Source organism: Pinus tabuliformis, chromosome J (genome assembly GCF_031772625.1).
Source record: "Pinus tabuliformis cultivar Carrire ecotype Pingquan chromosome J, CPIR1, whole genome shotgun sequence".
NCBI lineage: Eukaryota > Viridiplantae > Streptophyta > Pinopsida > Pinales > Pinaceae > Pinus > Pinus tabuliformis.
Window position 1 is genome coordinate 1,433,483,391 of NC_142295.1, and position 12,581 is coordinate 1,433,495,971.

At 36.0% G+C, this 12,581-nt stretch overlaps 1 protein-coding gene across 2 annotated transcripts; it reads right to left on the bottom strand.

Moving 5' to 3' along the window:
* Positions 1 to 3,730: 3,730 nt before the first annotated feature.
* Positions 3,731 to 11,490, bottom strand: LOC149232747 (uncharacterized). 2 transcript variants are annotated; one of them, XM_089379491.1, is made up of 14 exons: positions 10,676 to 11,490; positions 9,077 to 9,746; positions 8,635 to 8,912; positions 8,336 to 8,531; positions 8,198 to 8,223; positions 7,644 to 8,056; positions 7,437 to 7,526; positions 7,121 to 7,310; positions 6,917 to 7,021; positions 6,508 to 6,759; positions 6,158 to 6,370; positions 5,783 to 6,022; positions 5,546 to 5,684; positions 3,731 to 5,299 (listed from the first exon to the last, which is right to left on the bottom strand). In XM_089379491.1, exons 1-14 carry the CDS (start codon positions 11,159 to 11,161, stop codon positions 3,852 to 3,854), a joined length of 4,746 nt encoding a protein of 1,581 aa, XP_089235617.1. In that variant the 5' UTR covers positions 11,162 to 11,490; the 3' UTR covers positions 3,731 to 3,851. The 2 variants fall into 2 exon arrangements, with proteins under 2 accessions (XP_089235617.1, XP_089235616.1); XM_089379490.1 differs by having other exon boundaries at positions 6,917 to 7,024.
* Positions 11,491 to 12,581: the final 1,091 nt, after the last annotated feature.

Sequence of the window (12,581 nt, forward strand, 5' to 3'; positions counted from 1 at the left end):
TTATAAAAAAGATCTATCATGTGCTAGAAAGCTTTGACTCCAAATCATTTATCCATGTCCATAGGCACAACAACAAGAAGGCAAGCCTCCTCACAAACGAGGGGGTCCATCTAGCAAAAGGAAACCTTAAAGTAAATGAGATTTTAAGCTTAACCCCAATCCCTTAAGCCTGCTATGTTTCGTAAGTGTCAATTTTTAGTTGGTCTTTTTTGGAGGATCTACAAGTTAGCATTTTTTTAACATTGTAACACCCGTGTGCCTATTCCAAGGCATAGTTTTGGATCAAAGTTTAGAATTTTGTTGCTCACTACAGTGTTGATAGGTCTAAACCAACAAGAATACATATAAAGGCTATACAGTTATGTCCCTATCACAGATTTTATGAAATATAAATATATTTTCAATTTAGGTTAAAAATAATAAGAATAAATAATAAATAATAATATATGTATATCAAGTTCAAATTTTGTGTAGAGAGATTGAAAATCAGGTCACATTGTTTCAAAAAAATATTCAAACTTGATTGAGCTTTGCATAATCTTGATGACAAAATTTTATTGTTGAATAAAATCATTTTTCCATCTAATATTAATATTAAAACTAAACCTGCTTAAACTGAAATTTGAAAATAATAATAATACATGGCAAATTCAAAAAGGACGGTCTTTCTATAAAGATGTGAAAGCATGGGGCATGGAGATTTGAGTAGAAGTTCTAATTGTATAGTGATAAGAATCTATATGCTGGAGATCTGTATGTTGTAACAAGAATTTTATTTTCTTTAAAAATCTGACTTGGACTTGTTCACATATATTCTGTACGTGTTCAGTTGCATGTTCTCCAGCTGACTCACTTAGTTTTTGATATATATCCAGATTTTTATATATCCTTAATATAATCTATGTCGATTTTTTCTCTCTGAAAAAAATATATTCGCTCTCCACTATATTTGCAGAAGTGTTAGATCGGCATCATGCCATTATTTTTTTTAATAATAACAAAATCTTGATTTTTAACCTAATGTTATTTCAATACTTTTGAGTGGTCTGCCCATGCCATATTTCATTTCAATTTTATTGTGTGTAGATATCACATACTATATTTCTTAAACCTAAAATGGGATCAAAGGAATTTGAATCTCTGGCCCCCATGGTCACTATGTGAAAATTCTAACCGGACCAGCGGATTTTTTTATCTTTTTTAGTGATTGAGTTTGAGATTTATCTTTCTTTGTTCTCAGTTTTCACAAGTCCAACATAATTGACTGATAGATTTCTGTATCTTCAACAATTTTACAGAAATCATGGACGCATGGGACTGCCAACACCCACAGTGAATACTAAAAAAATAGTGAATGTCAAAAAATCATCTTAATTGCCTGATAGATATCGTGTCATATGTTTTAGCAATTTTGAAATATCGAAGGACCCGGAGAATTGTCCACATACACAGTCAATGTGAAAACAGAGTGAATATTTTAAAAATATTTATTGCTTGGAGTTGGTTTTAAAGAGATTTTTTGGAAGTTTTTTTGGTTGTTTTTTCTGGTCAAAATTAAGCAGCAATTTATTGGAATCGCTCGCAAGTTTGATAGCTAATTTCTAGACAATCAAAGCGTCCCAGGGGTTTTTCAGGGTGCTGAATCCAAATATACAGTTAAAAAATCATTTTAAATAATACAAATCAAGATTTAAGCTCAGTTTTTTCCGCCAGATTCCGTCACCAAAATCTCAAAAAATCACACTAAAAACAACTCCCTAAATATTTGAGAATAATGTCACCGAATTATCGTTCTTGTTTTTTCTTTCCTAGTTGATTGTGTATTCAAGCCAGGGTGGTAAAAAACGTATCGGCTCAAAAATAGTGCTGGTCAGACATCAAAAAATAGAGGAAAATATCACAATAATTGGCGAAATTTCAGATAAAAATAAATGCGATAAATCGTGATATCGCCAATAAATCGGCAACTTTTGCCACAAGATTTATAAGGTTATAGGATGTCGTACTATGTTGTATAGTATTTTATTTGGAGATGTCCAAAAATAGAGAAGAACGTGTTTTCCATATAGACCACTTGGATTTTAATTAGGCTTGGACTTGACAGGATTTTCACCAATAATTTAGATCATTGTTATTGCATTCATGTCATTAGATGAGCAGTTTTTGTTGCAGTTGGTATATTAGTTTTGAACATTTTAAATCATGATATATCGACCATCATGGGATTGAATTTTTTTTTAATCATTTAATTTTATGTTATGTATTATTTTTTTTAATTAAAATATATATACATATATAAATTTGATCTGTCTTGTTTTATAGATTTAGATATAAGATTTTCATGGAAAAAAATATCCAGGTTGTTTTATAGATCTTTATAGATTTAGATTTAAGATTTTCAAGGAAAAAAAATCAAGGTTTAAAACAGATCTAGGTTGGTTTAATTTTTTTTATATATCATCACATACATGTGCATGTATGTAGTTATTTATTTTTAATTTAAGATTGAACTGACTTGAATTTTTTTTATTTTTTAATATAATTTTATGGTATATTTATATGTGACTTCTCTTATACTGAGCTGTAGAACACCTCACTACTCCGAGTACAAAGATGAAACCAACTTGTAATTTCTTGTTTTTTTTAATTTTCTTAAACTGAGCATTTTTTAATTTTCTTATAGTGAGCACACCTCAAAGTACTCTGAGTACAAAAATAAAGCCAACTTATAATTTATTTTTTTTAAATGTAACCTTATATTTGTTTATGGTAATTATGTTCCTTTGTGATAACTTCTCTATCTCTATCATACTACATAGAGATTCTACGCTGTAGAGCACCTCACTACTCTCAGTGCAATCAACACACAGATTTGTCATATTACGCTGTAGAGCACCTCACTACTCTCGGTGCAACCAACACACAGATTTGTCAGATTTGTTGGTTGATCATAATTTTTCTACTCTTCGGGATAAGATGAATCGTGTTATTTGGAGCCGATCCAGTTTAATTGACTAAATATGCTTTGGCATAAAGATGTGATGGCAACAAAGAAAATATTAAGTTCTCAAGCTCAAAAATCAGTTCTAATATCTTAAATTGAAGTTGCATTTTTCTCTGGTATGGACTACCATGCGAGTATCCAGCATATGAATCAAAATAAGGGTGTCCTGCAAGTAGTCCGGCATTAAATGGAGATTACAAATTCAGACAAAACCCATTACAGGAAAGGATGCGAGGGTTTGATCCACATAGTAATCAAGAAAATTACAGGCCCTCTATAAATATGTTTATAATATATATTAGAATAGTTACAAACCACCCCTGTTTTTCTGCATGATAGTGGGGAAGCACTCGAGAAGATAAAGTTGCTGCTTTATTACTACGCCTTTTATTGTCCATGATTCCTTTCTTGAACTTACGTAAGTGATGCACATAAAAAACGGCTGCTATGCTGCATTCTTAAAATATAAAAGTAATATTTCAGTGCCAAAATAAACAATGCAGACTGCAGCCACTCGTTGCCAATCTTCACCATTAGAAAGAATTTTTGAGAATCAACAATAATTTGTGCAAATCTTACTGAATTCCATAGAATGGTTTATTTTGAATTGACGAGAATCAAGGTCCAAATGACTATCTAGCACCCACAGAAAGAAATAAGCATAGACCTAAATGGGCTTGTCCGGACTCTGAATCATGCTGACTATGATGATGAAACCTTATCTCCTTGAAGGGCCAACTCACAAGATATGTTTATCCTGTGAATATCAATTATAATACAGAAGGAAATACAGCCAAACTTATACAATGCAATAATTTGCAAAGCATCTCAAGTTTACAGCTTTCTCTCATGTTGACACTAGCAAATTTTCAAGGAAATTGTTCTTCAAATCCATAGTTATACACTGCAGAAGTTTCCTTGCTTCAGTTGAGGTGAACAGTTTATCTTGACTATTGCCTTCATTAGAGTTCTCGGCTTTGCCAATAGCATTTTTATAAACCTCCTGAAATGAGTTAAATAACAAATTCAATCCACTTCTTTTCTCTGTAGCAATTTCAATCATATCTACCATGGTATTTGAAATGCCATGTGCTGCAGCTCCAAACCATGAAGGTGAGCAATCCCATGGATTTCTGCTCAGAGCTAATTGCCATCTCCATGGAGACATAAACTCTAAAATGATTGTCTCTGTTTTACATAATCCAATTTTAACTAAAGATTTCCACATGAGTAATAGGCTTTTCACTGGACAGTCCTTATTTTCTGTCGAAAGGCCAAGTTTCAATCGACTATAAGGACAATGGCATCCTGCTCCAGAACGTGAATCAGCTTTCCAATCATATTCAAAAGGTCCATGCTCTGGTGAGTTGTTACAAGCTAGTGCATTTTCCTTAGGTATGCATGTCTTTGTTTGACATTCAGAACTGATATCTCCAGATTTGAAAATGTTAAAATCCAACAATGTAGTTGGACTCGCCCACTGATAAATGTTTTGTGAAGTGGTATATGAGCATTCTGCTAGACTTTCACATGTAAAACCAAATGCTGTCCATGGAGATAAAAGGCACCAATAGACAGCAAGAGCTACAGAACGGCGGACTAAGCCAATTTCAATCCTGAGTTGGTCAAATTGTGCTTCATCCAGCAAGATGCAACTACTTTCTGTTTCTTCAGGTTTAAATACAACTGCATCAAAGCCTCCTATAGGCACTTCCTTGTATAGTTTGGTCAAGGTGCTTTCAATTAAAAGACAGATGGATGCCAAGTGAAGCCGCAACAAATTCCTTGTTTCATTCGAAAGAGTGCCACGTAAGCAGTAATCTGACACTTGATGGCAAAAGCCCGCAATCTTCTGATCCTTCAAAGACTTATCATCAATGCTTATTCCTGTATTGCCTTCCATCCTACAAGCTGGAAAATGAAGTTGCCGCTTAGCACCCATCTCTGTTTGTACTGGACTAAGAATAATCTGCCCCTTTGCTTTTGCATAGTAGTTTTCTGCAGACGGGATGCTAGCAGAGGAACCAAGAGTTGCCTCCTTGTCTTTTAAGTTGGCTACAATATTAATGCATCTGGAAGTCGAAACATCGGCACTTGAAACGGATGATATGTGATTGGCTGACTCCTGCTTTACCCTTTCCGACACCTTTGGCTCCTTGGGCTCCTTGATAATTTGCTTTTGTATTTTCCTTCGCCAATGATCAACTGCTCTAGTAATCTGCTTTCTTATCTCACTGGAAATATTAGCAAGTGTTCTTTTACTAACTGCAATAGCAGCTGCCTCAGAAGCAATTCCTGAGGATGTCATCAGTAAAGAAGAAATTCCGAGAATTATACAAGAGGGGCCGAGTATAGAAAAAAGAAAACGTACTCATTTACAAGGTGAAGGTTCAAAATTATTTAAGATGTTTAATTTCCATAAAAGATCATGTTCCAATACACAAGAGTATCTCAATTCCTAAGTGCTAACAAAATTAGTTTCCAGAAGCTAGAGAGACCCCAAAAGCTAATCAAAATGACAGTTAAGGAACTGCAACATACCTGCAGCAATACTTAAAACGTATGGAGATTCACTGGGAGAAGCTAATGCAGACAAAGCTTCAACTGTTCTGTCAGCAGAATACTTTTTTGCGTAGTCAACAGCAGCCGGTAGAACCCTCTGAATAGTAGTACTAATTATCTGAAAGTAATTACTAAGACAAGTGAGCAACATGCCAATGTTAAATTTATGAAAATACAACCTTAGTTCCCCCCCATTAGAAAAAATCAAAGTCTTACATGTTCAGTTGCTGCCTCAAAATTGCTTGCACTGAGCCTATTTTCAAAGTCTTCGAAGCTCTGTAGATCACAGAGGCTGGGGAGCCTATCCATAATGGCAATTTCCAATTTATTAAGTGCATCTTCTATAAATTCTGGAACACACTTCAGGGAAGCTGCATGAGCTGCATTAACTGCAACTGTGTCTACTATAAAGTCTACGAGCCTTTGAAGATGTGGCCTTTGATCAAGAAACATGTGCTGTAAAATACCATATTATTCTCAGTTTAGCTAAATACTGAAATCTATGTTGCATTATTAACAAGAAGCGAGATATACTTAGAAATCATTGCCTATAGAATATTCAGAAACATCAATCCACCATGATAGAACAACCTGAAGCTTCAGCTTCAGCTGATCCTTATCAGTATCCACTGTATTTTTCGTGATAGTAGGTTCAAGTGTGTTGTTAGACATAGGGACAGACTGCCGCTGCCTTATATTTTGAATTGGTGTAATTTTACGAACAGAAGTGCCACGATATGATTGTGGACATCCTGGCTGAATTTTTCGTCCTTTATTGGCTACAACAAGAATAGATCTCATACCCTGCCAAGCATATGAAATCTTCATGATATAGGGGTGAAGATAGAATAAAATAACACAAAAAACTTTTCTGGAAAGCATTCACAATTTATTGTTATCGCTAGTTAAAATACATCATAAGGTCTAGAAATTGTTGTTACCATCAGAATTGGGCAACAATGTTGAATGTAGCTCGTGTCAATTATACCAAGCACTCTGTCAATGCCTCTACATATCACATTGTTCAGATCACCTCCTCTGCAGAAATTTATTGTATTGTCTGTGCTCAATCTACCTTTATGGTCACTGTTTGTTTCTGATATAGGTTTGCTCAAACAGGTACCATCGAATTCAAACATGCCCATGTCCTCGAAGAAGCTGTCTAATGCTGCAAGAATGCACATACTACTTACCTGGATAGCCAAGAGCATAACAATGCATGTAGGGTCTTCTTGATGATATTTCATTGATACTTGAAGAAGCAGATTCATCATAATAACTGATTTCAAGAAATATAGTTTAATGACAAAGCAAATTACAACCAGTCCCTGGGAATAGCAAGAACAATACCCCGAAGTTATTGTTGGATGGATCCAGCATTGGTAAAGAATACAGAGTCCTCAATGAAGAGAATACTTGTTCAAAGTAAGGCTTCAACACCTGACTTGGGAGGACCTGCTATAGTATGCATTGTCAACATGTCATATCTAGAAACTGAGGCATTTATATTCAGGAAATTCATCAAAATGCAAAACATAATCTCATGCTTCTTACCTTCATCAGCCATAGGAAATCAAGGATCCAGGGTAAAACTAATAACAGAGATTCATGCACTCGAGCATTCTCTAATTCTTCCAATAAATCAATGGGAGGAGGCATATCACATTCAGAATCTGGAAGCTCATGGCCTGAATCTGAAGGAACAGGTGGCAATGATCCCACTTCTGGATAAAAGAAAAGGAATCTGAATGCAGCAAGAGTTCAAATGATTTTACAAACACAACAAGGCTTTAAAGTACAAAAGATGCAGACAGAACAATGATATTTTGAGATTTCAAAATTTGTAGCTATAGATTTTGCAAATACCTACCCCATTAAGCTACCTAATGACTTCAGAGAAAGCACCCTTTGTGTGAAACCTGAGCCAATATCTGCTGCATCCTGAGAGTAAAGTGGAAGCCTGCATTTCAAATGGCAATCAGTATAGTTGCAAATGGTGTCCAGAACATTGATAGCATCATTCTTATTTCTAGGCTATCTAGAAACATCAAAATCAAATGTAAGGTATATATATTACTTTGTTAATTTGCGCATTTTTAATCTGATGCAGCACGACAATTGACTGTTTAGTCTATAACTATCAGCTGCTTCCAGAAACAAGATATATATCCTTGCGGAATGGGGAAATGCCTTTGAAAATCCGTCACGCGAACATTCCTGAAAGTCTACATTTTCTTGACTGTGTTTGGATGCCTGTGCTAACAATATCTTGGGGGACTGCAAACACTTAGCTTTGCTCCAAGTATTTCCAGGTGAAAGTACATGATATGTTTCACATGTAACTGACCCTCGAGATCCTCTTTTTTGCACAAATGCTGGAGGCTGGCTACTAGATTCAGATGTTAGACGATCATGCAACTTCTGCAATTTTGTAGCATCATGGCGTGCCAAGCCAGTAACTTCTGGATCTATTTCCCCATATGAAGATGCCTGTAAAACAAGTTAGATCTATTCCTGAATAATAAAAACAATGAAATGACACACAATGCAAACCCTTGTGGGTTATATTCTGCACTCCCAAAAATAAACCATAGTACTTTATAAAAAGAAGTTTTTCTATTAAAATCTTACCTGCAGATACTGCTCAACAAAAAGCTCTGCAATATTAAAAATGTAAAACTGGATATCAGAGCTATTATAGATGCATTCATTATCACTGGATAACTACAACTGCCACAAGTCATCTCTCCTAACACTCTATTAGCTTACCAGAAAACCAGGGGTAATTCTCAGTCATCAATAATTTCAAGAAGCTTTGAACACTTTCTTGTAGCTTTTTGTAGGCATCATTATCTTGGCCAAATGCAACAAATCCGAAGGCACTCTGTGAGGAAGCAGCCTCTCTTATGATAGAATAAAACTGATCCCTGCATAACTCGCGGTTGTTGTATATCTTTTGGGCTGACTGCCCAACAAATGCAACAAAAGAGAAGTCTGGTCAAGCAAAATCTGCAAAGAACCCAGAGAAATGATGGCTTGCAAAATATAAATGTCAGGCGACAGCTTACGAGAGTCCTGAAGTTATTGCGAGAGTCTCTTGCGGCTTGAAATGTTAAAGATGTAGGCATGCCCATAGGTGATCGATTTGGTAATATTTCAGTCATAGATTTGTTGGGTGACTCCAGTAAGGCACACTTTGTTCCAGACGCAGATTCATATGTCTTGAAAGAACGCAACGCTGCAGATTGATGATCCACTAACACCCTTCTCAAACGAGAAAGTAAAAATGGTGAATGACGGGAAATTGCAGGTTGTTCAATAAGGGCAGCAAGGAGTTGCTCTCCCACTACAAAGAATGTCCAACATAACTCTCAGCAAAAGCACAAAAGTAGAAAAGCCCAGAAACTAGTTATGTAAACAAAAACCACTTAGCCATAATAACCTAACAAAAGATTTCCGGGGCTCAAATATATGTGGGTGAAGCATCAAATAAATGAATTATTATCATACCACAATCAAGGAGTTGCCCTGTTTGTTCAAGTGCCTTGCAGGCATAAAACGAGCACCCACTGCAATCCACGAATAGTCTTCCAGCTACACCCAAATTCTCTTCTATGCTAGCTAACTTATCCTGTCTTTCCAAAAGAATGGCATCCTCCAAACACAGAAGCTGCAGCAGAAAGTAGAGCTCTCCGATCAAGGAAGGAACCATCTTAGTCACAAGGAGCTTTGCATGCACTGTTGCAAGTCTCTTTAGCTCACCGGAAAACAACTTCAAAGGTACGCTAGGATTCAAATGAGCGTCTTCTGAAGACCAATGAGCTTCTCCATTAGAAACAGCATGCTGTGGCAAAAGACCTGCAACCTTAGAATTTGACGTTACACTCTTTCCAGCTTCCACAACAATTGAATCGACTACAAGATGGTTTTCAGAACAAGCAACTGGCCTGTGTTCCGTAACATCCTCCTCGCCTGGGACCTTCTCTTTATCTTTGTGCTTGCAATTCATTGGTTTATTGAAGCGATCCATAAGAACATCCATATCAACTTTCAATGGCCCAGGCATTGGTAAATTTGAGCTTGTTTGAAACTGTGATTCCTTGGATAACTGAAACTTTGCCAGAACAAACGAACTGTCTACTTCTGGGATTGCCATAGGTGTGGGATTCACCCGCCGTGCCTATAAATGAAAATAAATAGCAATCAACGATGTAAATATGCATTGAGCAAGTCTCAAGAGTAAAGATCAATGGTCAAATTTGAAGCCTCCACGGCCCATCTATGCCTGTTTTTCATGTCAGAGAACGCAGTTTAAAAATGTCTGTCAACAAAATCCAGTAAAACGTATAATGCAAGATATTTTTACAAATGGCATTTGAACAGTAAGGTTTGAAATCGCCGCCCTTTAAAAATTAACTGTTCAATTTTTTTACCAGCTACCAAACATACAAATATAAAGAGGTTGTGACATGATTATTTGAAGCCAGCATATTATTTTTACCTATCCAGAAATCATAGTGCATTCAGTAATAAAGTTATGGAAGAGCAGCAGCACAGGCAAAGTTTTGGGACTAAAGATGAATAAACAATATACTGACTAGCTATTGATAAACTGCAACAAATGCACACAAATAAAATGAAGTTTATCAAACACGGCCACATTTGAAAAATCCAAAAACAACCGAAGGCACTAAGTAAATAAATCTCTAATCTCGATATTCATTGGACCAAGAGAATTCAAGTGCATTGTACAGCTCAGGTAGAGGTGGAGATAATTTATCAACTCTTTATGCGGGTGCTCATTTTGTGAATGTAATAGTGTACTAAATCTGAATGGTATATTGGATCCATTAAATATGGACACTAGCAGAGACCTATCTAAATCAGTCATATAATGCACCTGGAGGGTGACAAACTCCCCAATGCATATATGAAGTGATAAACTTCCAAATATACATCCTGAAATTTGCAACCTCTAGGTGCAAAACAGACATGGCTTAGATGGTTTAGTGCTCTTGAAAATGCGAAGTAAACATGGAATTGAAAAGGAAAGCACATTTAAAACAATTATTTTATTAATAGAATGGAAAGTAAGACCCTCCAACTGACCTGCCTTGCATTGGGCTTCCCTGTTTTCTTGGCATCTTTTGTGGGCGCCGAACCCAGGGCAGGAAATTCATCTTCATACTGGACTTTAGGCGGAGCGGATGCAACAGATTTGTTGGAAGCGATGCATCTGTTACTTCCATTCCTCCTAGCTTCCAACGTCTCGTGTTTTTCCCCAAAGCTGCGCGTTTCGGCTCTGGTTTGTTGCTCTGAGTTTGCCTGTGGCACAGAAGGAATCGAACTCTGTTCAGATTCAACGATAGCAGATTGCAGAAAAGGGTATGTGCGGACTCTTATATAATTCAGAAACGAAACTGCAAATGACGGAACAGTGGTGGCGTCTAGCTTGCCCTGCAGGGCTTTGGGAGGTGATGTAGACGGCGCATTGGAGCGGTGAGATTGAATCCAGGAGAGTATTGCAGAAAGAGCGTCTTGATCGCTGGCAATGGAATTTATCAAGAACAGATCGGTTTCGGCAACCCCTTCCATTTTTGTCAGTCGCTGTTTGAATTCCAAATAACCAGAGCCATCTACCCACTCGAATCACCACAAAGACATGTCATTAAAAAATGGCTGATCAGAACACCAGATTTCTTTCGCATTGTCAATATTTGCAGAGGCTTCGGTAATCCTGTGATAAACCCTAGCTGACTGCAGGATACGGTATACGGCAGTGCGTTAAACTGTGAGAGGTGTCAGCCTGGATATAAAATCCAGTGAGTATTTTCAAGTTTAAAAATGATAGACCGATTCACCTTCACCAGGACAATGTCACAATATCTTTCCACATAAAATTGATTGATCAAAATTTTTGGAGGGAGATTTTATGATAAAGTTTTTCCCAATAAGATGGAACTTTGACCGTCTCCAAAATAAAAAGCTATTATGAATGCTTTTGGTTATTCTAAAAAGAGCTAATGGGCTAAAATTTTAGGAGATACTATTTTACTATAATCAAAGTCCCTACAATAATGTAAAATTATGAAATTTTGACTTCCATCAAGATGGAGTATTATGAAATTTTGACTTCCATCAAGATGGAGTATTATGAGTGCCTCTTACTTTTATGTCAGTTGGGTCAAAATGACTATATTGATTAGCATTAGTGTTGAGGGTACAAAGTTTGATAAAAATTAATGAATGTATTCTTTTAAGTTTTTATTTTTATTTAGTTTTTAGGGCAATGTAATTGTTAAGTACTATGAAAATGAAGTATTTTCATGACTTGTATGTGGGATTATGGTGGTAGTAATTGGAATCGAGGGGTTATGATGGTAGCAATTGGAATCGACATTATATTTATTCTTATTATGATGCAATCTTGAGCTTAACTTTTTCAAAAAGATCATCTTTTATTTTGATTTTAAGAAGGAATTATAAAAAATGAAGTAAATAAGTGAATGAAAGGGTAGAAATTCTCTCTTGAATTTAGTAGGAAATTTTGTTAAAAGTCTTAGTCCTAGGTAATTGGTGGAAATTTTGGTCGTGAAACTTTGTTTTAAGAATATTTTAACACATTCTAACATTGTCCAAATCATTGAAATTTGGGGAAAAATTAGTGAATCAAACTGAAAAAGGTTCAATTTAGGCACTTAAAACTCCCTTTTGGAAAATGTGTATTTCACTGCATCAACTTCATGTGTTGTTCATCCCATGGTAGACCCTTTAACCATCACTTAATTTCCCTATTGAGGTTTCATGTATTTCTTTTACACTCACAAGTTACTTCTTTTTTGACGACAACACCCCTTATTTTTTGACCCAAAGTTGGGGACTTATTTCCCCAAAATTCCTCTATCCCACTATCATAGTCCACTCATAACTATTGAGATGGACTTTCAATCTGAATTTAATGGATTATCACTCATAGAATATTACATTCCAAGGACTCCTAGGTAAGATGCAAAGG